The 27,934-nt window shown below is 38.3% G+C and overlaps 2 protein-coding genes and 1 pseudogene across 10 annotated transcripts in view; 1 reads left to right on the top strand and 2 right to left on the bottom strand.

Annotated features, from left to right (window-relative positions):
• Positions 1 to 295: 295 nt before the first annotated feature.
• GART (phosphoribosylglycinamide formyltransferase, phosphoribosylglycinamide synthetase, phosphoribosylaminoimidazole synthetase) lies at positions 296 to 27,538 on the bottom strand. Of its 3 annotated transcripts, none has more exons than XM_016162413.2 (22): positions 27,420 to 27,538; positions 24,179 to 24,362; positions 21,960 to 22,055; positions 21,206 to 21,380; positions 20,008 to 20,119; positions 19,181 to 19,249; positions 18,555 to 18,680; positions 16,747 to 16,834; positions 16,424 to 16,509; positions 15,691 to 15,859; positions 13,897 to 14,128; positions 12,488 to 12,582; positions 12,025 to 12,134; positions 11,447 to 11,645; positions 10,265 to 10,516; positions 9,859 to 10,011; positions 6,226 to 6,432; positions 5,247 to 5,384; positions 4,143 to 4,273; positions 3,710 to 3,851; positions 2,605 to 2,720; positions 296 to 2,509 (listed from the first exon to the last, which is right to left on the bottom strand). In XM_016162413.2, the coding sequence occupies exons 2-22, from the start codon at positions 24,321 to 24,323 to the stop codon at positions 2,318 to 2,320; spliced, it is 3,033 nt and encodes a 1,010-aa protein (XP_016017899.2). In that variant the 5' UTR covers positions 24,324 to 24,362; positions 27,420 to 27,538; the 3' UTR covers positions 296 to 2,317. The 3 variants fall into 3 exon arrangements, with proteins under 3 accessions (XP_016017899.2, XP_016017898.2, XP_036075728.1); XM_016162412.2 differs by lacking the exon at positions 27,420 to 27,538 and adding an exon at positions 26,510 to 26,635; XM_036219835.1 differs by lacking the exon at positions 27,420 to 27,538 and adding an exon at positions 26,379 to 26,480.
• LOC118602260 lies at positions 7,315 to 7,433 on the bottom strand (annotated as a pseudogene).
• SON (SON DNA and RNA binding protein) overlaps positions 27,519 to 27,934 on the top strand; it is a 31,440-nt gene continuing 31,024 nt past the window's right edge. For all 7 annotated transcript variants that reach the window (XR_004950596.1, XR_004950595.1, XM_036219826.1 and 4 more), the window contains exon 1: positions 27,519 to 27,650. Coding sequence is in view for 5 of the 7 variants with exons in the window: in XM_036219826.1 (XP_036075719.1) it covers positions 27,574 to 27,650 (77 nt within the window). In the remaining 2 variants the exon portion in view is untranslated. The remainder of the gene's footprint in view (positions 27,651 to 27,934) is intronic.

Below are 27,934 nucleotides of genomic sequence, written 5' to 3'. Positions count from 1 at the left end.
TAGTTATTAAACTTTATTACATACTACTATATTTACTTGAGTTTTTTAAGTTCATGTAGCAGTTAAAAATAGTAAAATATTTGAGAAGGAACGCTCAAGACTATGCAATCTCAGAAATTTTAACATTCCTCTAGAACATCTGGCTTATCATTTTGGAAGTCACTCTTGAATCCTTTGTTGTGTGTAACCAACAGGGCTCACTAAGTTAGACCTCCAACCCCAAATCTTTCTATCTGAACATGTGTGATCATGGGGGATGTATTTTTTTTACTGCTCATACAAACAGAGACAGGTATAAAAAAAAAGTCCACGTTTATTACATTAATAAAATATTAACATCTTTTCACCTTTTCTTTGCATTGACTTTTTCATAACTTAAAGTACCTTTTCTCTTTATCATTATAAACTAATGGTTGCCCACCCTTGACATGTCCAAATATTCAACTTATCACAAACTAGACAGTAGCACACCCTTTAAGCTGACTCTTTTCTTTCAACAGCATCTCTATTTTTGTTTTTGGTTTCTGGCAACCACATATTTCAGACATTTTCATTCTTCCTATCCCAAGATATGGAATCAGCTGTTTTACATAGAGTCCAAGTTCCTTTTGGTGGAGATTCGTATCAAAAGGCTGGAAAGTTTTATTTCTAAAGTTACAAGCTTACATTGGTTTTTCTGACTTACATCTTGGTACAGGCCTCTACTTTTATAGGATATGATTATCAACCAATAACATTTTCCTTTGTGTCTTCAAACTTTCTATAAACCGCATAGGACAAATGTTTGGCAAATATGTAATAGATGCTTAATGACTCTGAGTGAACTTTCCAGAACCAGAGTCAACTGTTTCTATAGCAAAACCTATGTGAAATGATGCACTTGAACTTCCCATTTACTTGATGGCAGTTGCTGACCACAGTATGAGGAAAAATCATGTCATGAGGCCGCTGCCCAGACCTAGGAAACCTGCCAGTACCAGAGGCAGTGATTAGGGTCTGTTGGTGAAGGAGGTCTCTCTTGATCCTCTACTGTCTTATGGCTAGAGCTTACTACCTTCCTGCTGTAAGAGTCCTTTGTTGCTGAGTTTAAACTCCAGTGGATGATCTGAACAGGGGCTCCAGGTACCCTTCTCGTAAGGCATCGCCCTGCAGGCCAGGCAGAGCTCTTAGTCCACACCACCTGAAAGGCTGCTTGGCTGGCTGCCTCTGGGCTGAGTAGCTACTCTAGTAGAAATGTGATAGGTGTCCAAGGGTAGGGTCATGCACATGTGCTGTCAACCTGGACCTCCCAGGTCCAGAATTGCACATCCAGATAGGAAAAGACTGGCTAGAATGGGGAACACATGCAATGCCATTATACCCTTCACCAGTCTGGGTAGACTGCCCTCCACTTGCCCTCACAGTCCCCACCAGACTTCCAATATTACATCTATCAACATTCTCAAGTTTATGCTTACAATGTACCTGGTGAAAAGATATTGATTTACAATAGCTTTTATAACTGGAATTTTAAAATAAACGCCAACCTCTGAGAGCCTACTGTCCCAAGCATTTTACATGTACTAAATTTAATTATCAAAACAACCATGTGGTAGGCATTTGCCTACTTTAGTAGATGGGGAAACAGAGTAGGTGAGTAACCTGCTTTAAGTCTTATGTTTGAATCTAGAGGCCACCAAAACTCTCCATTTAGTCCTTCACTGATTTATAAAAGTATGGATGTACATAATCCATAGAGTAACTATGCAGCTAAAATCTGGGTATTACAGAAACTGTCAATTATTAGAGGGATGTCTAATGATATTTTAAAGGACAAAGGATACAACCCCTCAGAAATGGGAGCTACCCAGAAATTTTATGACACTAAATTATGATCAGGATAATTAAGAGAAGTCTCACTTCAAAACAACATGGGGAGAGATAGTAACTTATTATTAGACTTGCTGGTTAATGCTTCAAAGATCAGAGAACATATAACTAAAAAAAATATAGAGGTGACATTGGTCGGAAAAAGGTAAGAAAGACTAAGTTTTAGTATGGTTGGCTAAAATAAAAGGTGTTCTGAATGACTAGTTGGATTCTGAACAAGGTCGTAAACAGGTAAAACCTGGAAGACCACAGAAGCAGAAATATATCTTAGATAAGCCACACCAGTCTTGCTTGGAATGAATCTTTGTTCATGAAAAAAATAGCCAAAGAAATAAGAGTGAGGTCCTCTTTTTCAGCCGTTCTTTTGGGCCGAGTCCATGATAAAAAAGCCATCATGTAAACGGCTAGACTTCCTTCAAAACTGGCTCCATTCCTGAATTAGGCAGCTTCACTTCTCCTGGACCCAACAGAGCTGGCCATTTTCTCCAAGCCACACAGTCCCACTGGCCACCAGCTGGAGGGCTGCGGGAAATATTTTATGTTCTGCTGATTTCACTCTTTCAGACAGAGTTGCAACAGTGTCACCCCTCTTCACAGGAACAGCTTCTTGCAAAATAATTTGTCCAGCGTCTACTTCTTCCTGAAAAAGGAAGCAAAGTTTTGAACATTACTTTCTAGCCAGTACAATTTATTTTTACACCCTAATAATATTTTGGTAGAAAGAGACATACTCACAGCTACAAAGTGCACCGTGCACCCTGTTACTTTGACACCGGCAGCCAGGGCTTGCTCATGGGCATTTGGACCCTTAAAAGAAGGGAGCAAGGAAGGGTGGATGTTGAGTAGTTTCCCTGAAAATTAAAAGCATAGTGGTCAGAATTAAAATGTCCAATGTATTCTGTTAAAGGAAACAGAAGTCAACAGGAGTAGGATTTCTCTGGGATGGGTGATTTTATTTGTTAAAGACAGAAATGAGGTAAAGGGAAATACAGGTTTTCATCCAAGGAGTTCCTGAGGGTAGCAAGTTCTTCCCTTGCACAGCTGCAGACACACCAAGGGCTCTGAGTAGGAGCCTGCAGTACCCAAAAGCTGGATAGGATAGGAGTGGAGAGAGGGTATCTAATCTGGGTATAGAACTCCTGCAGAACATTCAGCTTGTTGCTGGCACAGACTATCAGAAAGACAAGGGAGGTTCTCACTGGTGTCTGTGTGCTTGACTTTTATCAACCAGATGGCTGCTGGATTAGTTGTGTGCCTCATGTCACCAAAGACATTGCCTGTTTTATATTATACAAGTACCCTATCTATATTCTCTTAGGAAAACAAACTCTTCGGAGAGAAAATGCATTTATTGCCCAAGTGTGCACATAAGAAAACTAGGACACAGCCAACACTTTTGTGGAAGAAGGCAAGAAACAAGACGTTTTGTTTCCTGCAATCAACGCCACCCTTGCCATCTTTCGGCAACGATCTGCACTTCCTCAGGAGAGGATGACTCTTCATTCTGGGATATAGGGAATTATTTTCTTTTGCTTCTCAACAAGTAGAAAAGTCTCTTTCAAGTATTTACTCAGAAGATGAATTACTATCTGCGTAGTAATGTGAAGCAAACCTAAGCTACATTAGAAAAAGTGACTAACTGCAGCAGGCTAAAGAAAAATGATAGAGCAGGATAATAAGTCTTCATTGGGCCATCCTTTGGGCTAAAGCAAAGGAAACTGTGCCATAGTACAAAATGTCACAGTAACCATTTCATGACTGGGACTGTCTGGTCAGTTAGCCACCTTGTAGTCCGTTTTCAGTCTCTTTCTCAATGTGGTATCAAACAATTTTTGCTTACCATTCCATTTTCTGACAAAGGGGCCAGATAAAATTCTCATGAATCCTGCGAGACAGATTATGTCTGTGGAGAATTCTTCAAGGACTTGGTCAACTGCAGTGTCAAATTCTACACGACTTTTATATAAGTTATGGGTAATTACCTGTAATAGAAAAAGAGAAACATCATCTTTTTCAGTAAATTATCAAAAATAATTTAAAACTCAACTTTTACACAGAACACACTTCACTTTCTTCTGAAGACCTACCAATATAAAGTGTGAAGGAACAGACAGGACGAAGCAGAAAGGCAAGTCCAGACCCACCCTAAATACAGAACTCCAAAGAACAAGTGCCCGACAGACCCAGGTCCTGGGGGGTAGGGAGTGGAGTAGGGGAGCAGATTATGAGTTTAAATACAGCCTGCAGGAGAGATGCTTCTCAAAGTAACTGACTCTGGTAGGAATTCCGGCTCTCGCTGCTTTATCTAAGCCAGGCACCGCGGCTTTGTTGGAGATGACAACGACAATGTGTGAACAGCTGCTCGGCTCCCGAGTGCTGTCTATCAGAGCTTGGAGGTTGGATCCTGAGAAAAGAAAAACACAAGGAAGCTCACCTTCTTAAAAAGAGATATGTGCCACTGTGAATAGGGAATGGTCAACATTTCTGGATGTTTTAGAAAAGATTGGCAAAATGTGAGGCTTTTAAATTCCCTTTCTTGGGATAATGGATTTAATAGCTTATGAAAACAGGCATTCTTGGTTTTAGGATATGTAATTGCTTTTGCAATATAATATCTATTTTTTAAAAAAGTATCTTATGATTTAGCACAGCAGTGCAAATAGTATAACGTGATTTTAGAACTGATTGATGAGGGATAAACTGCTTAATTAAGCAAGAAAAATACATCTTCTAAAAAAGAATAAACCATAATGGCCTTTACAATAGTTTCTTTGTTTTACCATCAACCTGTGCCTACAGTATACTGAAATCTTAAAAGGGACTTGTGAAGCAATTACAATTCTGGGAATGTACCTTAAAGAAATAGTCTGACACGTACTTAAGACTACTGTAAATTTACAAGAACATTCACAGCAATGTTACTTATAATAGTGGGAAAAAAATCAAGTTATAACCATTTAAGAGAATACGATGCTCTTTTTACTTTACTTCTCTACCCACAAGAGTTAAACATAGGTTTCATATTCTTATTAACAATTAAGAAAAGTCTCTCAACTATTATAAGACTTCAACTACAAAGCCACGATGCAAAAGAAGTTAGATTTTCCATCCTGTCTTCTAGTTTCTATTTCTTCAATTATCTTCTTGATATCCTCTACTTTTCCTTTGAGAACTGTCTCAAATGCCTGAAAAAGGCAGAAAGACTGAGGATGCAGAAAAGATAACACTCGGCAGTGATCCCCCCCTTCCTTACTCTAGGCGTTCTGACAATCTGGAGGAGTTTTTCTATTTCGGTGGAGACAGAGGAAGGGGTGGGGTTTGGAGGGAGGAAGAGCATTTCTACAGTGCTATATAGTAAAGAGGAAGCCACATCTCACCTGTTCCAGATATTAAGATAGCCACTCTTGCCTTTTTTGGTTGGGGAGTGAAATGACTTTTCAGGGTGCCATTCTCCAATACTGATCCATTTATCTGCATGGCTTCGATTAGGTGCCTGACTTTCACACGAGGAGAACCTGCATTCAAACATACCCAGTAAATAAAAAACAACTATGAATTAAAAGTTATAATAAAGTGTTTTATGAGAACTTTGTAATACTACATTTTATTCTGAAAATAACATATGTAAGGACTAAAACAAATAATAGGTTTGTATTACCTAATATTGTTCATTCATAAAGACTTCCTTCAGGTGAATGTATTACCTACTTCAACTAAAAGTGAAATAGCACATCACAGTATCTAAGCCTACAGTGGATATGTTACTTCCTGCTGGTGTCCTGTCCCCACCCCTCCAAATCTTCTATTCACAATAGTGCTCTGAGTGCCTGGCTTCAAGGGAAGGTGTGTGATTGAGCTGAACCACAGAAGGGAAATGAGACGAGGTCTTGCACGGGGAGATTACTTGGGAAGTGATCCCAGGAAACCACAGTGAGGATCTGGGAGGAGTGACACAGGACAGCCAATGTAAGAGCGTGTTATTAAACAGGTCATCACTGTGGGCTACTGGGGCTTGATTCCATTGGGACCCTCATAGCCATGCAGACTATGCCTCAGAACTGATCCCTTCTCTGTCCCTGAAGTATTTATTCACTTGCTCTCACCCCATTAGGGTTGAGGCTTGTCTTATGGGGTGTAGTTGTGCATAGGAGACTACTATAGAGAGATGTCAGAGCCCTGAGGCAGAAATGAAGAGCTATGTGGTGTCACTGGCATGGGTGTCATCACGTCATAGCTGTGTAAAAGACAGGTGCCATAGCAATGGCCGAAATAAAAGGTGGACATAGAGCCCGAGAGACTGGACACATTTATATTTAAGATCATATACCTAAGAGCAACTAAATAAAGAGCGATTACCTTCAGGGCATGCTGCCACCCTGCCAATCACCCAGGCTTCTTCCTGGTGCTGCTGAATATCCTTCAGAATCTGTTTTGTCAGGTCCTTTGATACCACGAGGGCAGCCCCAACCCCACAGTTAAATGTTCTGGCCATCTCCTCTTCAGAGAGCTGTCCTTCCTGCTGTAACCACGAGAAGATCCTGGGAATCCTCCAGGTCTGGGCATCTGAAAACAGGCAAGAGCTGTCTGATTAACCTGTTAGCTCACAGCAAGTGTAAAGGTGTGCACACACATGAAGCTATGGAATCCACAACTAGCACTGCTATTTTATATGGGGTGAAACTATAAACTGTCCTTTTAGAAGGTTTTTTGAGGATCCATTTTTACCTTAGACATTAGGAACATTTTTGTCGATACATTTGGCTGTTCACAATTGAGCGAGGTTTTGTGCTGCATTAACTATTAATTAGAATTCCCCGAACGATGAGGTGTACTAATAGTTGAATTCCAGTAAAGGTTGGTATACTATTGTTTTGTGAATGTTTAGTTATGTCTTGGTAATGACTGAAATGCACCCTAAGTATGATGCAAAACCAGGTGGTTTACATATAGATTTACAGGAAATGCATACACTATTAAAGTCATGTTATGCAAAAGGTTTAAGATCAATGTCCTTCTGTGTTTATTTGAAAAATTTAGGTTAAGGTCTGTTTTAAGACTATATCCTCTATTATTATGAATAATAAAACAAATCTTTAATAAAAAAATTTTAGGTGAAGACATACAAATACACAATTCTTGAGTAATAAAAGAATCTGGATATTCCTTGGAATCTACAGTTATGAGATCTGATTTACAAAAGCTGTTTTAGTTTAATATTTATTTATGATGCTCATATGAAAGGGAAACCCCTGTGAACTTAGCTTTTTGTTACATAATAAAGTTGACTATCCGTTCCCCTTATTTATTTGGTATATCTGCAGGATAATTAGATCTTTAATGCTCTAGAGTTGATATAACTTTTTTTTTTAGGCGAGACAACCCTTGGTTGACTTCATAGATTGCAAGGACCTTGTCAGCTTACAATCCCTTATTTTTTATTTTTTACACCTACAGCACCTGGTCTTCCTAGGCGGTCTTCCATCCAAGTACTAACCAGGCCCAACCCTGCTTAGCTTCCGCGATCAGACGGGAATGGGCTTTTTCAGGGTGGCATGGCCAAAGGCTGAGTCGATATAATTTTTAAGGGGCATCACATGAATCTTCTATGAATCTTTTCCCCTATGAGATTTAATTCCATTTCTACTAACTGTCTATTCTTAAGAGTTGAACTCAAAAGGTTTAGCTACTATGATGTTTACTATTCTATCAGTAATCAAAAGTCAATAGCAACATAAAATCAAATAGTGATATATCCATAAAAATGGAATATTCCTCATAAAAATGATGTCATTAGGATAGGAAGATATGATATATAAATGGCAACATAAATAGCAGATTACCAAACTATGATCTCATTTTAGCAAAAAGATTTACAAAGTATTTATTTATAGAATAAAGACTGAGCCTAGTTTCTACAAATGATCAAGTATGTCATAAAACACAAGTTGTAACTTTAATACTGAGACTTCCTTATTTAAATCTGTTGCCAAAGTATGATTCCTAGAAGAAACATCAGAGGCTGACACAAGGGACTAAATTTCCTTTTTAATGGGATACAGACATTTGTATAACTCAAAACATATTGCTCTTAGGAATATGGCTGCATCAACTCTCAATTTCCTGATTTTTAATCAGTTGTGTGGTAGAGCCAGCTTGTAGAGACCTTTATATACAGCCACTTAAAAACTGGCTAGGATGGGAGTATTCACACCACAGAAATTGGCAAATGCACAAATTAGCCCTGCTCCTTTCCCCATTCATCAGCTTGCCACTGTTTTTAACGATTTAAAGAGCAGGATGGATACTTCCTTAAAGTTCTGTTTATGCTCACTGGAAAGCATTTCTATCCCAGGAACGGCTTTAACCACTAATTTAATCCTACATACCCTTCAGCTCGGCATTATGCTAATGAAGGGATTCCCATTCAGCCCGTCTCTTCCGCTTCCCAGGAGAGGCTACCATCCTATTTGACCACATTGCCAGTTTACCTTGCCTGTTTCCTCACTTTCAAAACAACCTATTTCTAACTCTTCGGATTCTCTCTTAGCTTCACAGACTCTCTGACTCTTAAGGTCTCTGACTCTCAGCAAATCTCTTCACTTGCATCCATAGCTACTTCATCCCATGACTGCCTGGCCCAACTGGATCAACCCAACCAATTAATTTTTTTCTGTTCTTGTTTCAAGGCTATATAAGCTCTCTTACTTTGGGAGAAAAATTACACAACCAGATTCAACTTCACCTTCAGAAATGCTTGCTGTCTCATTCTAGTTTCTGACCTTGACTGGTTTTTTACTCCTCTCCTCAAGCCTGCACTTGAGATCTGCTCATCTCACTAAGGCCATCTAACTTCATAGGGAAAATACATAATTTTACGTAAACTTCAATTTCTACTCCCTCAACCCAGTGTCCATTAGTTGGCTATGATTACTGGAACAGTTTCTCTGCCGTTGTCTCTTTACCCCATAAAAACAGGGAGGGCAAAGCCTGCTCATTCTTCACTTTGCCATGGACATGAGTTATTATCTCCCTTTTCCTTTTACCGATAAATTTCTTAAGCAGCAATCTCCATTGGCTGTCTCTTTATCTCTGCCACCCATTACCTCCACGATAATCTGGTGGGTAGTATCTACCTTCGGCAAGCTGCTTTTTGACCCACTTCTAAAATATAGTGCTCTATTTTTGGTTCTCCTCCTAGATCTATGGTGCACTTGACACTGCTGACCAGAGTCATGTTCAAATCCTTGCTTGGAGTTAATACTTTTACATGGTTTTAATTCCTGCTTCTGACCGTTCTTTTTTGGTAATTCTATCTCTGCCAAACTACTACCTGCCAAGGTGGATAGAACACTGAGGAATGACCTTTTGGTCCCTTCCTTTCCCTTGGCTAGAACTACTGCTATGTGCAGATGAGCACCCAACTTTTCTTCAACCTGATTTCAACTTCTGTTCATAGACTCCTTGCAATAAGCACACTGAAGATTTAAAAATGGTATTCCTACTTCCTACTTCAACTCTACTCTTCCTCCTGTGTTACGGATGTTACCATATACTCACCTGCTTAACTAGAACCTTGGGACTTTTTTCTCTAAGCACAAAATGATTCTCAAATATGTTTTCCCTTTCTATGCCTTGGTTTGGATCCTCTTCATCTCTTGCAATGGACTATTAATAGCTACCTCTTCCTTTCCTGGCATGTTCCTGGTTCTATCTTGATAGGGTTTGAGATTACCAAAACCCTCGGAGGATCTGCTCACAGCACTTAATCTTATGTAAATCAATTATATCAAAAGATTTTATGCCTTATAAACATGGCTAATAAAGCAAAAAGGGGTCGAAAAGGGTCAGCCCTATTTTTTCCCCAAGAAACCCACTGATGAGGCTTTTCCATGTATCATATATGCATTCATTACCCATACTGTTTTGCCCTCTAATGTATTTTTTTCTCCTAATGGTTTTCTGAGCAAAATTTCCTTTTAGCGAGCTTACCTAAATCCACCCCAAATTTCTGAGGGAGGACTCTGGGGATGTTTTCTAGCAATCCTCCACCAGTAATATGGGCAAAGGCCTTGACATGTCCTGAACGTAATACAGGTAAGAGTGAATGACTGTAGATTCTGGTTGGAGTTAGAAGCAAGTCTCCTGTATATTGGAAAGAGAAGACAAAAACTTAGCCTATAGGCATAAAACTGAAGCATATAAAAACAACAAAATTGAATCAGAGAATGACTGTGACCCTACACAGACACACCAGTTCCATAATAATGTCCAAAGAACAAAACCACAGGATAATGTAATTTCTTCCACTTTAACTCTAAGTAACTAGAGACTAACCCCACGAAGTGGCTGCTCAGACATTTCCAAGCAGGAGAGTTTAAAAAGTGCGTGTATTTACCTAAGGTCTGGTCACCGCAGCCATCGGGTGCTGGAGAGGAGTACTGAAGGGAAGATTTTGCTACAATTTTCCTCACGAGGCTAAACCCATTGCTGTGAAGACCAGATGAAGCTATTCCAATGACAACATCCCCTTCGCTGATTCTTTCCAGGTGAGGGAGTTTTTGATGCCGCTCCATGGCACCGACGGCAAAACCGGCTAGGTCATACTCTCCTGGAGTATACATGTCAGGCATTTCTGCTGTTTCGCCGCCTGGCAGGAAGACAAAACAAGAGCCCAGAAATCACATTATAAACCTGTCTAGGAAGTAGTGACACCAGCTCCAATTAAATACATGGCTATATTCTGCAACCGTTCAATAAAATGTACTCTACTGGCTGCCTAGGAGAACTTCTAACCATGATTTCAGGGAAGAGAGCACTAAATTTGACAAAGGGTGAATGTAGCCTCCGAATGTCATTATTTTCACAGGGTGAATACTCAGCAGAATATAATATCATTTTTGTACTTTTACCGAATGTTTGATCTTCATAATCACTGTGTTCCAGATGATGGTACAGGCTTACAGAAGTGATTTATTTAGCCTGCCAAACTCCAAATGCCTTATATAAAAAGTCCACTATAGTTGACTTTACAATAATATCGTACACAGACAGAGTTTAGGCAGGCAGACTCCAAATTAGAAAATGTTCTAAAAAATGGCTGAAAGGGCCACTGGAACAGACTTGTCCACAGAAACAGTAATATAAAAGAGGTAGTTTTGGTCCCTGGTCAACCTACAAATTCATTTTGTTCACATTTCTTTTATATTGAAGCAATGTTTTCTATAAACCTTGGGTACATTTTTAGTGTCACTTTTATGGGAAAATAAAATTAAGATTTAGAATGCCAAGAACTCATCTGCCTCTGCTGTAGGGGCAGTAAGGAGGAAATAACCCCTACCCTGTCTGTCCATGAGGCCACTGAGAAAGACAGAGACAGAAATGATGGCTAAAGGTAGGGAAGAAAGGCCTGGCTGACAGTATAGGACTATGAGTCTGGGGAACAAACCCTTCAGGGGTTTGAGGACACCACGGTTTTCAAGTAGTGTTATCTATATTTTCTTTGCCTCATCTTGTGATACAGTTTCTTGGTAGCTGCATATAGGGCTAAAACACACTAAAAAGGACATGCAATCAGTACCAAGGAGAGCACATCCAGCTTTTCCACAGGCTTTAGCAATTCCGGCAACAACCGCTTCAGTTGTATTGAGGTCAAGTTTTCCACAGGAAAAGTAATCAAGGAAGAAGAGGGGCTCTGCTCCTTGTGCCAAAATATCATTTACGCACATTGCAACCAAATCCTGACCAATGGTATCATGTTTATTGCACTGCTGGGCAATCTACAGAAGAAAAACATAAACATCCACATGAAACTATATCCCAAATTAGATCTTATCAATTTATCAGTGGAGGCTAATAAATATGGGCTTTTGGCTAGCTGCTCTGAACACCTAGAGACAAAAGAACACTAAATTCTGATAAGCCACTTGGTCCAAAAGTATCCTCTTTTATCTCTTAAAATAACCCTTCCATCTAGATATAGCCTCAATAATACTGCATTGTTAGAAACATGTAGATATTTTAGTCATATTATATGTTTATTTGGTATGGTTCTCTTTAGTGCTTATATGTCAAAAGGGGGAAAATATGTATTTGATATACAGTAAATTCTCTCGTCTTTCACAAAAGGCCTTTATTCACAAAGGTGTCTTTTATTACTTTCAGTTTTGTTCCAACGCCATCTGTTCCACAGGCCAAAAGAGGATCTTTGAAACCAGCTGCTTTCAAATCAAAAAGACCAGCAAAACCTCCAAGATCAACAGCACAGCCTGTTGGAGAGGAAATAAATTATTTTCTGCATATTAACAGATCAGATAACATGAGTATACAAAATATTTCTTCCAAAGGTGCCTTTTCAGAGAATAGAAGACAGCACCACATGCTTAAACCATTGATCATGAGAGTAATTAGATATTAAAGAGGCAGACATAGTCTTTTGAATTTAACATAAATAAGAAATGCTTTTCTTAATAATAGAGATAAGAAAGCAGAAGACTGTAGGTTTGGCCGAAATAGGGCATGATGGACATTAATTTGGAACATTTTCCTTTGTAAACTGTAAGGCCCAAATCAATTCATGTTTGTCAGTTAATGAACTAGCAAAGGATAGGATCTGACTCACCTGGTCTAGAGGTGGCTTTTGCTAAAGGTTTAATTATCCTGACCAGCATATTTCCAGCTGCAATGTCTACCCCAGATTCCTTATAAGTCAGGCCCCTAAAGAATTAAAAACATACACATACAAAAAAACAGAGGACATCACCTAAATATCAGGGAAAATTATTTTAATCTTAAAATTTTACTTAAAGCAGGATACATTGCTAATGATTTTCACATCCCTGAGTGTGCTGGGGCGCCTCCCTAGATTTTGATTTAACTGGTCTAGGGCTGGACTTGGAAATTGAAATGTGTTTAAACAACCTCTCCAATTAATTTGATTTTATCATCACTATTGAGAACTATTTCTCTAAATTTTTCTGTATTTCTCACAGGTAGTTAAAATATACTGATATCTTACCACAACTTTTCTGTTCAATTTTGTTAATGGAAAGGAAAGAAGTATAGAAAACCAAGTCAAAAAAGTAAACATTAGAATTGTAAGAACTCTACAAAAAATCTCTAAATTATTGCAACAATATAGAAATGTAACAGATTCTTTATAACTGAAGATAGTAAGAGACAAGGTTTTTAAAAAAAACTATGAAAAAAGCAAAACAGATAATGGTATTCAGTGCATCATTTCCTTCTATGTAGGGCCAGCACATTGGAGCAGTACATTTAGAGGTCAAGTTCATGAAAGACACTGTGAATCCGGTAGTCCTGCCATACAAAACTGAGAATTTTGGCCTAATGGAATGCAGTGATACATGAAAAAATATGCAATCCAGGTTCACGCGCAGATAGAAAACAAAGTTACTGGTTTAAAAAACCTTTTATCAGGTAGCAGCTAGCATGGCGGCCTCTCACTTTCATCTTTAAAGAACTCAACTAGTATTAGGATTGTAGGCCCTGAGATAGGTCATTTCAATGAAGTCTAGTCATTTTAAAATAAAAAAATAAAATTTTAGCACGGCATTTTAATGTTATTTCTAAGAAAATGCCAATATCTAAACTTTAAAAATTTGCCTATCAGTAGCAGCACAGCTTGAAGTTGCTAAAAATAATTTTATCCTAAAACTGATTTTTCATAGATGAACTCAACAAACAATAACTGTAGTATATACTTAAGGACTCAAAACACCCAGACTTGCAATTAATAGTTTATTGATTTTACAAAGGAATAGTTGTACCTGTCAACATATGAATCAATAAGGGGACAAAAATACATTTCAGTAATAGATATAAATGCAGTGACAAAAGACTGTCAAAAATTGCAGTATATGACCAATTAAGTTGCAAAAGTAGACGACCAATATTTTCATCTTGAATTCTTTGACAAAACCAGGAACTAAAGATATAACAGTAAATTTTCTACATAGCATACATGTCAGTTTTGAAAGTGTGCTATAATCACCTTGGTAAGAAATTTACCTGGGCTGCTGGAGGAAAGCTATGGCACGAAAGCCAATGTCCCTTCTGTAAATGGCTCCCTCAAACTTTATAGCAGCTAGTCCTTTCTTGGCTTCTTCAAGGGCTGAGATGACATTTTCCCGGATGGCTGTTACTGTAAGGACTCTACCACCATTAGTCACCACTTTGCCATCTTTTAGGGCAGTACCTGAGTGGAACACTTCCAGTCCCAAAGCCTGAGCCTCAGGAAACCCTGTAAGACAGCATATTTGACATGTTGTTTGTGATAACAATATTCTACACTTGTGAAGTGGTTTGTAATTTCTCAAAGTTCTTTCTTTTCTTTTCTTTTTTTTTTAATAAAATCTTTCTTTGTTTCACTTAAACGAATCTTTAAAGAACCCTATGGGGAAGAAATTAATGCAGGATAATAGTAAACAGACCCTTTCTCATAAGAAGAGCTTGTTCTGCTCTAGGGTGATAACCGTACTTCTAAAACCTTGTTATAAACCTCATGTAAGATCTATTGTTTCAATGAAGGAGGGAAAAAAAAGCTAATCCCTGAAAAGTTTGAGACTTAAAAGTAAAATGTTATTTTTCCTGATGAAAAGATAAAAAACCTAAAAGTCAACAAATAATCCTAAGTAAAGGAAATTCTATTTTATCATGGCTATCTAAATGGCTTTTTCTTTTTTAAATAACCAACAGGATCACTGTATTGTACAACATAGTCTTAATCTTTCCGCTAACTGTAAAATTTCAAGACAAATTTGATTTAAATTAGGTTTTAGACTCAGTCTAAAATTCCTGTCTTCATTTTCTTTTGAATTATTTATAAATCTCTCATTTATAATTTTACACTTAATATGTTAAACTATATTGTTCTAAATTCTAAAATGATAAACACAGTTTATACAAAGATATAATTGCTTAGTTTTTAAAGAAACCATTCTTAAATCCCCAGTTTTTTTTTCTGTCTCTGTTTCTCTTTTAGCATCACATATAATGTGTTAATATATGCCTTCTCTAAGTGTTTTTATAACATAGGAGCATTCACCTGTAGGTACCAATATTGCTGTGTCAAAAATGAGTATCATACTTGTCGGCTTAACCTTAAGAGATACTTCACCATTACAAGGGATCTTGATTCGATCCTTTCTCTTTCTTTGTTCATTTTAAAACACAACTGATTTCTAATTGTCCAGTTGCGATGTGTGAGATTCACACTGCAATGGGCTTTTGTCTGGGCAAGACAGTAAATAGAGTGTTTGATTCAAATACACTACTGGGGTACCGAGGGAGGCCAAGCTAGCTATAGCCTGCTAGGGATCACATAGGTCTGCCTTTGGGCTCATTGCACTGGAACTTAACTGTCATTTTAAAACAGTTGTATTCAACTAGATGCCTCACCTCTTGTAAAAAGAAACAGAAGAGAAGACTATACTTTTGAAAGCTTGAATTCTGCGATTCAAGTTGAAACTGGGGGTGGGGATTGTCCATTTCTGATCACATCTCTGACATTTATCTCATTAATGTGGTTTAAGCTAATGTTCTCTAACTCTCATAAAGTTCCATTATGTTCCTGGCTCTTGGCCAGGCCCACTTCAGTCTTTCTGTTGCAGAAAGGGAAATGGATGGCAGTTCTTTAAATACAGTAATTTTGGACATTTCAACATGATTATGTTAAGACCTCTTGAAAGGTTTCTGCTAGTTTTATACCCTTAAGAGGAGCAGAGCATGGCATGGAAGGGAGGCCTACGGTGGCACTAGTTACCTGTCACATGGTAAGTCAACCTTTTGTTCTCTAATATTCACCTGTTATCTCCACACCCTTGGTGTAGTCTCCTGGATAACCTTTACTTGCCATGACGACAGTTATGGCAGTGTGATTTTCAAGCCAAACAGGCAGAGAGGTACATAGCAGGCCATCTAAGGTAGACTGAATCACTTCATAAAGATCAGTTTTAAGAAGTGGGAGGATGACCTGGAAAAATATAATCAACATGGCAATTAGGAGAAATTTTAGTTCTCTTTAGACATTTTATTCATGGGAATACCAGCAAAATTTCCATAAATGGTTGTCCTATGAACAAAGCGGAGGTAGGGGCACTGACACACTGTGCAGTCAAAAATCCATGTATAACTTCTGACTCCCCCAAAACTAAACTATGGTCATCTATTGGTGTCCGTTGAGGATTGGTTCCAGGTGCCAACACCAAAATCCACAGATGCTCAAAACTCTTACATGCAATGGCACAGAACGATGTATGCAGTGGCCCTCAGAATCCATGGATTCCCAACCACCAATGCACCACTGGTTGAATTAAAGGATGCAAACCCAGGGATATGGAGGGCTGACTGTAAATTTATTGAAAAAACAAAAAGCAGTGTATAAGTGGACCCACATAGTTTAAACAAGTGTTGTTCAACGGTCAACTATATTTCTCAAAGATAATTCTTAAAAAGTTGATACATCCTGAGATTAAAACAATATACATCTTCTACAAGATATCTACAAAATAATACTTTATCTATAATTATCACCCACTTGGCACTCTGGATCACCAAAACGGCAATTAAACTCCAAAACTCTTGGGCCATCCTTAGTCAGCATTATACCAGCATAGAGAACACCTTCATTAAAAAATAAAGAACAACAAAAGAAACTATAATAAAGACATTGTATTGTGACTATGAAAATTAGAACATAAATTTCGAATACTCAAAGTTTTGGAACAGCCACAACAAATATTACAACAATGGGCAATTAATAGGTAGTGAAAAAAGAGAAAATGGAGAAGTTCTGTCTAAAGCGTAAAGTTACTCCATGAATAATGTGAATAATGCTCACAATGACACTGATGTGCTCACCTGTGTATGGCACACCCTCCTGTTGCATGCCATCCACTGTCCTCTGAAGAATGGTATTTTTAATTTTTAGCAACAAATCCTTAGAAACCTGGGGGAATGTAACAGAAATATGTAAATATAATTGGTATTTGAATAAAATCATCTTGTAAGTAGCACTACTACATGGGACAATGACAGGAAAGAAGGAAAACAATCACTCGTTTTCTACCTGACATGGGCTGAGCACTTGAATAAACTTTCTAAATCCTCACACTGGCCTTATCGAGTAGGTATTTAGTCTTATTCTTATAAAATAAGAACAACAACCTCTGGAAGTTAAAAATTACTATAAGCAGAAATTGAGACTTATTGATCAGCAACAATGGCTATTTCTTGACTGTCAAATCACCTTTTACTAATAGACAGATTTTCAAATATACATGCATAAAGCTCACTAAAAGTTTCCTTTGTATCCTTCTCGTATATTCTATAGATTTCATAAGCCTACAAACTTAAGAATCTGAGATTATAAACTTCAATATAAATTAGATCTAGAGAAAGTTCTTACATTGCAATCACTTTTACCAAATGGTAGTTGTAATACTTACAAAGTCTCAAGTATCTGAAAAAATCTAAAATACTAATTCAAAAAGTCACAGGCATCCCCATGTTCATTGCAGCATTATTTTAAAAAGCCAAGAAATGGAAGCAGTCTAAGTGCCCATCGATATAGATGTGGTACATATATATCACAGACTATTACTCGGCCATAAAAAAGAATGAAATCTTACCATTTGTGACAATATGGATGGGCCTAGAGGGTATTATGTTAAGTGAAATAAGTCAGAGAAAGACAAATACCATATAATTTAATTTAATGTGGAATCTAAAAAACAAAATAAATTAACAAAACAAACTCATAGATACAAAGAACAAACTGTTGGTTACCAGATGGGAGGGGACTTGAGGGCTGAATGGAAAAGGTGAAGGGATTAAAAAGTACAAATTGTTAGTTACAAAACAGTCACATGGCTGTAAAGCACAGTATAGGGAATACAGACAATATTTAAATAACTATGTGTGGTGGCAGGTGGTACCAGACTTATGGGGGTAGGGATCACTTAGAAAGTTATATAAATATCTAACCACTGAGCTGTACACCTGAAACTAATATAATACTGAATGTCAACTATAGTTGAAAAATTAAAAAAAAAATTTAAACAATAAATAAGTAAATCCTGTTTGTCTTTTAATCAAGAAAAATATATAAAAGGCACTATTTTATTAGCACGAAAGATTGTGATTATTATCAGTGAAAAAAATGGATGAGTTTCTAAGGTGCTAATCTACTTATAATACATTCAATGGAGATTTCCTATAATAACTGTCCAGAACCTGTTTGGAAACATATTTTATCTACCCATTATCAAGTCGAAAGACTAAAAGAAAAAACTATGGTCTGACTGAGTTCTCAATTCACTGAGCACTTATGTGTCGCATCCTGGATATCCAAAGATGAATGAAAGATAATTCTAGACTATAATTGGCTCCCATGGGTTGCAAATAGGGTATAGAGGAAAGGGGCTAGAAGGATAGGTTCAATCTATACTTGACTTAGTTCTACAAAGGTATTTTAGAATAAGTTAGTTCTAGAGACTAGGAGAGATACTTTTCGTTTAATAGGAAAAGCAAACTGCTGATCAGTAATCATTTACAAGGGGGGGGGGGGACAAAAAACCAAACCCAAAAAACAGAAAAGCACTGTCTAAGAGCTCTTTGTGAAGACAAAACAATTACTAGTAAACTTCAGCTGAGCCTTTGGTAAGTACCTGAGGTGCTGGGCAATAGGCGCCCATTCCCCCGGTGTTGGGGCCGTGATCTCCTTCCAGTAATCGCTTATGGTCCTGCGCTGGGGGCATGGGGGCCACAGTCCTTCCATCAGTGAAGCATAGACACTGTACAGAAAAAAGAACAGTTCACTTACCTTAAATGTCAAAAAGTAAAAATAAAATTATTTAATAAGGAGAACTATATATACTTTAACTCTTATTAGAGGGTTTTTTTTTTAAAGTAAAATTAGATAATAACCCTAAGCTACCTGCATCAAGAATCAGATCTTGTATATTTATATTCTGAAGGACCTGTAATTTTTGAGTTAGGTTAGGGGAAAAAAAAATCAATCTTCTCTCAAAGTAAAATATTTCAACCTTTCCCCTCTTTTAAATAATGTGATATAAATTCAAGTTCCTTACTGAGACACTGGGGATGACTAAAAGAGAATAAAATTTGTTTTCATTTGCATCCCAAAAAATAAATATATACAAATTTCTTTCTAACTACTGGGTTTATGCCTTCAGATGAAACAACCAGAGTAAACAAAATCTTTTTGAGGCTCATAGGTCAGACAACATAGCTTCTTATAGTCTATAAAAGCCTGAAAGATGAATACACTTACAGACACTTCTTCTCCTTCAAGAAGTTCTTCGATGATAACTGTTTCTCCAGCTGCTCCAAAAGCTTTATCCTATTGTAGATTAAAAAAAAAAAAAAAAAAAAGGTACATTGTAAGCTTTTAATATTTACGTAATTGGCTGTTACTTTCTACTATTTGTATTATGGATCAATACGCTATTGTAATTTTCCTTTCCTTTTCCGAAAGCCTCAAAGGATGTATGACTGTTTCCTATAGTTAAATTGACCATGACAGAGAGCTAGCGGTGGTACCAATGAGATGACAGCCTCACTAACATCCTTCTGGGGATCGTGTTTTCCAGTGTCAAATAAGGTTAACAGAAAAACAGATGTTTTTATCATCATTATTATTTCTGATTATAGTTATATGTTTGTCTATAATAATTATACTAAAGAATGTCTGTGAAAGTAAATTTCTACAAGGAGGGGAAATCCACAACAACCAAGAAGGATAATAAAAGTATATTAATTCATGGCTTCACTTCTGAGACAAGAGACACAAAGGACAAATAATTCTGTCCTTATGGATGGTAATTTACTTTTATGATCTATAGTCTGAAGATTTTCTACCTTTCAGCAGCAGACAACAAAGGATGCTAGAACTTGCTTCCAAAGAATACAGCCATGGTTTAGCCATCGGTGTAAACCTGTAATAACTCTTAAAAAATAGGCTGTAATACATATTATAAAAAGTAACTTACCTGTGTGTTTGCTAGATGTTTCTTTATCTTGAGGAACATTTTGTAAACTTAAGAGTATTTATCCATTAAGACTAGGAAATTATGAACTTTTCCACAGGAACTGACCTACCTGCATGATCTCTTGTACAGCTTTGCAGGCCTCTTCTTTGCTCTCTGCAACAACCACCCCTTTCCCAGCTGCAAGACCACTGGCCTTCACAACCAAAGCAGGGAAGTTGGCACTGTGAAGACAGATTCATCTTCAATATCCAATAAACCCTTTATGATTAAAAAATTTAAAGTGATTTGAGATTTTGTAATGATATACTATAGCCACAAGTGAAAAGCAGAAAGAAAAATTAATGATCAGGCTGACATCATTGATGTACTTCCCACCAGGATTGTTTTCCCTATGTAGTTAGTCTTTTATAATTGTGATCGTATTGCACATAAAATTTTCCTTTTTTTTACTTATTATGAGATCATAATCTTTGGAAGAAGAAAGCAGTTGTATAGTACTGGTATGAAATGGCCTCTAAGATAAAAAGTAGTGAATTGTACTCTCATTCAAGTAGAAGACGTGGCTGTGTAAGAATATAAATATGGATACACAGACCATTTCTCCAAGTACACATAAGAAATTGCTGTTGGTAATTTATTCTGTTGAGTGGGACTGGAGATCTAAATGGAGACTTACCCAAAGTAACATAATTGTTACTTAGCCAAGGCATCTGGCTACTAGAAAATAATAATATTCATTGTTTAAAAAACTCTGTAGGACTTAGAACGAATAAAGAATGAAATCGACTCGACTAAAAGGAAAACATACCAAGTCACAGGGAGAAGTGTCAACAAAAAGGGTAAAGTCATGTGTCTGCCAACATTCATTAATTGCTCAATATTTTCCATATAATAGAGAACAAGGATGTTTAATTTTAAGATTTATAGTTTAGTAGCAGCAGAAGGCCAAGTGCTAATTCCTCATTTCGATCAATTACGTAGGAAAAAAAAAAAAATCAACGTCCTTTACATTATGAGATGCCACTGTGTCTGTCAATTTGACTGTAAAAATAGTGCATAACTGCAAAACCAAATGTATCTTTTACCCCAGGAATTATTCAGTAATATTAAAAAAATTCATCTTTCTGTAAAAATAAATATTATACATACACACAATCCCATTTTATTTTGATGTTGGAAAAAGGCAACTGACGTAGAATAAGTTTTCTTCCCCCAATTATCTTACAATAAACTTGTGATATAAGTGACCTATATTTTTAACTATCATAACAAAACAAGTGCCTTTTTACAGTCAGTCTTCTATCTACCTCATGATGAAGCTGCAGGCCTCTTCGGGTTTGGTGAAAGCTCTCCACTGTGCAGTTGGGATTCCATGCCGGTCCATAAACTCCTTGGCAAATCTTTTGCTGGACTCTAACTGAGCCGCTTCTGCTGTGGGGCCAAAGCATCGCACTCCTGCAGATGTCAGGCTCCCAACAATTCCTACGGAGGGAAACGAGCAGCCTCAGGTGAGCCAAGGCCTCTGCAGTACTGGTCCATGGCCTGTTAGGTGAGCAGCAGGCGAGTGAGCGAAGCTTCATCTGTATTTGCGGCTGCTCACCAGCACTAGCATCACCGCCTCAGCTCCACCTCAGATCATCAGGCATTATAGTCTCATAGGAGCATTGGTTTCTGGTGCCATAAAGGCTGTGGACTATAGGTACGAACAAAGGTTTATAGATATGAACAAAAATGCTACTAACACATGATTCAAATCCAGCAAAAGTTATGTTATATTCAGGTATATGAATTATTAAATAGACACCAGAATAGAGAAGAATAAAAACACATATTTGTTCCTCATTCTGAGCCACTTCTGTAGGGCCAGTTTTGATCTCTCATTTATCACATTACTGATGGTTGACGAAAAAAATCTAGAATCCATAATGTCAAGAGGGTGAAAGCTTTTTCCAATATAATATTACATTAAAAATCCTCATCTCTAAAATGAACTGGATTAGATGATTTCCAAACTCCTCTGGCACTGGATATACTGTAATGATAAACAGAAAAGAACTTTACCAGCAGCCAGTGGTGCCTCTGGTCCAACAACTACGAATTCAATTTCCTCATCTTTGCAGAACTGAGCAAGGGCGCTGTGATCACTGATGGAGATGACTGTAACAGAAAAAAATAAACAAACCTACCTTATAAAAACATTCATTTTAAGTTAACTAAGTGTCACACTGAAAACTAAATGCTATTCTTTGCTATGTCTACTAACTTGTTTTCTTTTACTGGTACAGATGAGTTTCACCATGAGTAAGTCAGAGCAGAGTGCATTAGGTTAACCAACAAAGCTCAGTTCTCTGCTATTGCTGTAGCTGGCTAGATGAAAACACCAGTAAGCTTCTCAAAAAGCTATAAAGTACCTCTTGACTATGGTGTTCCTGTCACTGGTGCTGACTTTATAGTCAACAAAAATGTATCATGGAATATACTTAGAAACTGGTCTTTTACTATCATCTTTCAAGATTTACTGAGAACCATTATGTGCTAGATATGGCCTTAGTAACTGGGTTAAGATTTTAACACAAACAGCGTTCCTACATTTAGGAGGCTTATATTCTACGGTGGGAATGTTGGGTAAAAAAGAAATAAGGAAAAAAAAATACCAATTGTGAACAAATTATGTAAATTTGCTATGAGGTGAACTGGGAAGCTACTTCTGGTTGAGTCAGGAAGGGTCTTTGTGCAGAGCTGTTTAAACTAAAAACTAAATGATTTTAAGACCTTGCCCATTTCTCCAAACTACAAGCCAGGTAAATTTTCTTTGATGGAGTTCTAAGTAACCAGCAGGAGGATCAATTATAAACTAAGCATGGGTTGGTTCTCTGGGTGTGCTTCTGCTTCACTGTATCTGCATCAGCATTCTTGTTAGCTAAAGTTTCCAATTACTTTGCACATATACGATTATTGGTGACGTGTAGGGGATAACTGCAGAAAGGATAGTTTTCAATCTCCAGGAACTGCCTGAGTGGGGTAAGGATGGAGTACCATGCACTGTGGGTTAGTAGCTACAAACATAACTGGGCTGCGCAGAGCCAACTACCTCAGCACAGCAGAAGGTGGCAAGAGGAAGAGGACACACCTAACTTGTCTCTGCAAGTAGTAGCTGCTTCATGATAATCCCAGGAGATTTTCATGGGCTGGCAGCTTATGACATCAATTGCTTCTAGATAAAATGTGCCAGCTCTTCAATAAACAGATAACTATCTCACCCCTTGGGCTAAGATTCCACGGAAGTAGATGTTTTCTTATCTGTTTCTTATGTTATTATTCTTATTTTTGGTCCTGCGTATACAATTATCTTCTCCCAGTTTGTGGCTTGTTGGGTGATGTTTTTCTCTCCATTATATGCAATAAGCCACATAGGGTACTAGGCATGGTGAACACAATGCAAAATAAGGCAGCTGAATTCCTCGCCCTCAAGTAGCTTACATTCTAGAGCTTATGTTCTAGGCGGGAAATGAAGATAGGAGACAGACAATAGAAAAGTAATAAATACAGAAAATGAATGGTTCATAATTGAAAACAAATAAGATGAGGCAGATATGTTTTACTAGAAACTTCAGGAAAGACATCTTTGAGGTGGTAACGTATAAGTTGAAATCTGAAATAAGGAAGAGACAGCCATGCTAGGGGTGGGAACATGTATAAAGTCCAAGGCAGCTCTGCTTGGAAAGTTGGCAGGGCTGTACAGATAGAGCAGTGAAAAAAAAAAAAAAAAAAGATATAAAAGATCAGACTGAAGAGGCAGTCAGAGGCCAGAACACAAAGGGTTTTGTAAGGAACGTTAAGGAGTCTGAGTTTTATTCTAAGTACTATGGGAAGCCGCTGAAGAATTTAATGTAACATCAGAACTGATAATTTTTTTTCATTTTTACCAGTTGAAGGGATAACGGGTAAGATCTATTATGAAGTTAGAATTGTCAAAACTTACGTCTAATAGCACTGCTCAACTTTTCATGTCCAAAAACACACATTTGGCGCTTGTGACTTTTTTAATAGATGTGTTTTATAAAGTTTAAAATAATTCAAAATAAGGAAATGCTATACTCCGAGCCTGAGTATATCTTAAATTTATGACATAAGGCAAGTATTCAAATTACCACATAAATTTTAAGGTTAAGAAAAGCATTCAAATCTGAATAGGAACTGACCTTATAAAGAACAGAGATAGTTGACAGTTTATCATTTCTACTTATTAACCATCACTCCCCACTTAAAAACATGATTACCAGCATTTGAAATCTTTTCAGAGCAGGCAGTGCCTGCATTTCCTGGGGCAACCAACACCTGTTTAACATGATTAGACTGTGCAAGTTTCCAGGCCAGTGTATGTTCTCTTCCTCCATTGCCAATTACAAGTACTCGGGCTGCCATTGCGGTCTGCAAACCAGGAATTCAAAAAGAAAAAGAAAGCTGCAGAAAGAAAATCAAAGTTCATATCTCAGAATGCATACACTTTAGAAATCACAATTTCTAAGCATGTATTCTAACGATTCACTTGTGAAAAATTAGAATTCATAATCTGAATTCATAACTGTACTTACGTGGGCTATTTTAAAAATGAGGCAGACTGGCCTAGAGAGCTAGGTTAAGGAATGAAATGACGACTTAACTCCTAATTTAATAATAATAATAAAAAACTCTTATGAATAATCATTCTTCAGGCTTTTAGAGGATATAATAATCATGAAGCCTGTTAAAAATGAATGCTGTTTTTAAATCTAGACCAGAATTTAAAATGTTTTAAACCCTGAGATTTCATAGATAATAGATTTTAAAGTTATCATGAATTGAAAGAAATATTTAACACTGAGGCCTATAAAGGAGTGGATAAATATTTTCACCTTTGAGAGCTACTGAACCCTGCTGTTGTAGCATGAAAATAGCCATGACAACGCATAAGTAAATGTACGTGGCCATGTCTAGTAACAACTTACAAAAATTGGCAATAGGCTTCAGTAATAGTTTTCCTATCTCTGCTCTAAACACCAGAAGCAATCAGAAAATTGTAAAGAATAAGCATGGTGTGTTTCAATAAAACCATTTTAGCATACTGCAATTTGAATTTTATAATTTTCATGTGTTGTAACCCCCCCCCCCCCCAATAAATGTAAAACAATTCTTATTTGGTAGGCTGTACAAAAACTGGTGGCAGGAAGGACTGGCACAAGGGCCAGTTTGCTGATCCTTGACTTAAGAAGTTAGTGCAATATGTTAAAAAATTGGTAAGAAGACAAAAATCAAATCTAAATATGTATCACATTAATTCTGACATTTGATGATGAGCAGGATGGGTACAAACCTGCTTTACAAAGATGAAAGAAAACCTGCTTTACAAAACTAAAGATGAACTAAAATTACATTTATATAAACAATTAGTATGATTTCTGACATTTAGCAGTAGTGCTTGTTATATTTTATTCCATGCTTTTACCTAAATTGATACCTTAGGGATAGAAAGAAGATTCTAACAGGGGAAAAAAAGCCCAAGGAATAATTTGTCATATTAATTTACTATTTTTCAGAAGACAATTATGTAGAAAGCAAACTGAAAACAAGAAACACTGAAATCTGTAACTTCTTGTGAGATGTTAGAATTACATTAAAAAAAAAAGCCTAAGCTGATATTAAAAACTAACACTTCATGAGCACTTCGTGCCAAATGCTATATTCTAAATGATTTTCATGAATTACCTTAATTAAACTTCATGGTTCTATGAGGTAGATACTATTCCCATCCTCACTTTATGGATAGGAAACTGAAGTAGTTAAGTAACTTGCTGGAGGTCACAGAGCTAAGAGGGGGTGGAGCATGAATTGCAATGGAAGCAATTTTGCATCGGATACTGTAAAAATTGAGATGGTGATCATGGAAAAATTGAGAAATAAAATCACTAAATTATCCTCTAAGTTGAAGAGGGAAAAGTTATTTTAATGGAAAACAGATTTGCCATGCATATTTAAATATCTAAAACAAAGCTTTACATCTAAAATATTACATTGTTTAATAAAAGGGGAAGAGAAGACTCAGCCTGAAGGAATCTACACTAGAAGTGGTTAGGAGGCCTCCGCTCAAGGCTCAAGAGTGCTTTGGTTTGGGTTGAGACTCTGTTCCTTACCAGCTGCGATACCTTAAGGGATTTAATTAACCTTCTGGGGCCAGTCATCTAAATGACTAACATAACGAGATGCACAGAGCCAGGTAAGGCCTGGATTTCAACGGATTTGATGAGTACTATTAAGAAGAACGTTACAAAAGTGGACTAATCTGCGCTAGAAACAATGTGTGCATAACAAGAAAATATGCAACTTATGTTTATAACCTAAAAACATGCATAAAGATACAAATAAGCCCTGAATCTAAGAAAGCAGGGAAGGTGATAGATCCAACGTGAACCTCAAAGTTAAGAGCACATGGCCAATCCCCACCGACAGCATTGAAAAATGAGATGAAAATTCCTACAGCCAAATCAGGTCCCACGATTTCATTCAATTCCTGATATTAGAACCCCCAACTAAAGCATAAATGCACTGCACTTAAAAGCGGAGGGCTTACGCACCGACACAAAGCCGACACAAGGCGGTCTGGCCGCTCGAACTCGCACGCTTGCCTGCGCGCTCCCGGCTCGGGCACCCGCCGCGCGCCGGAAGTCAACGGAGCGGGATCCGGGGCGCGCGCCCCTTCCCCCGCCCGCGGTGGGCCGCCCCGCGGAGGGCTTCGCCTCCCCATTGGTCGGCGCAAACCCTGGTCCCCGCCGTGAGGTAATCAAGTGTGATTCCCTCCCGCTCTGGGGCGCGGCCTGAGCCCACCCTAGGGCAAAGCTACCTAGCCCTTGCGCATCTATCATGTAACATCACAGCAGCAGGGGCCACCTAACGCCACTTTTCCTCCTCGAGAAACCCCCCCCCCCCAGCTGAGGAGGTGGGGCGCCCCAAACGCTAAATCTACACTTAGCTAATTGTGTGCTGAGTCAAAACGAAGCAGCTACAGTGGCAAAGTCTCGTGACACACCTAGCTCTTGATTAGAATGCACCAGGCTTGGACGTAGGTCACTCAAGACCTCCTATTTTTTTTTTTTTTACATGTTGTCATGGGAGATGGGTAAAATCGCGTTCTTCGTATTCGCATCACAGTGGGGGCGGGTGCCGATTAATGCTTTTCCGGATGCAGCTCCCCGCTGAAAATTTGGGAATGTTGGCGGCCCCGTGTCAAACACCACATTGTCCTTTTTGCTCCCTTTCCTCATTGCATTTAATCTCCGCATTTAGTGGCTACAGTAAGACTATTAAACCCCCCAAACTGTTGGGGACTGACAACACAAGCTGACAAAGTCGCCTGAAGACAGTCTTCTCCTGTAATGGCGCCTGCGTCAGTCACTAACATGGCGGACAGAGTCGTGCGCGGCGCAAACGTCAGCAGCTCTACCCCAGCCGCTCAGAAACAGCGGAGGAGAGCAGGGCCGTGCTCACCGATTGGTGCAACGGCGGAGCGTGCAGATCCGGACGTTCCCACAGGAGCCAATCAGGACGGCGAGAGACGGAATTGGCCGCTGCGCCTCTTCCCGAGGCATTCTGGGAGCCTGGAGGACTAGCGAGGAGGAGTTGAGAGAACGGAGCGGACGCCATGGCGACCAACATCGAGCAGATTTTTAGGTCTTTCGTGGTCAGTAAATTCCGGGAAATTCAACAGGAACTTTCCAGGTAGGCGCTTCACAGACTCTTCTGCTCCCAAGGGATCGATAGGGTCTCAAATAGCCTTCTGTGGCACCTTTATTCAGAGACGCCGTCGTTCCCCGACTCAGGCCCCGCTACAGCCCCGCCTGGGCCTGGGATCCATTTTCCGCCGCCCCCCCCACCCGCTCCCTCCCTTCCCAGCGAGGAATTTCGCCCTTTCTGAGGTAATCCCAGACTCTCTCTCCTAGAACCGAGTTAAGATGCTCACTCATCTCTCCCGTTTGGACGTTCCCTACCCTTTCGCTACTCGT

Source organism: Rousettus aegyptiacus, unplaced genomic scaffold, assembly GCF_014176215.1.
Source record: "Rousettus aegyptiacus isolate mRouAeg1 unplaced genomic scaffold, mRouAeg1.p scaffold_m13_p_4, whole genome shotgun sequence".
NCBI lineage: Eukaryota > Metazoa > Chordata > Mammalia > Chiroptera > Pteropodidae > Rousettus > Rousettus aegyptiacus.
This window is presented reverse-complemented; position numbering and strand designations above follow the sequence as displayed.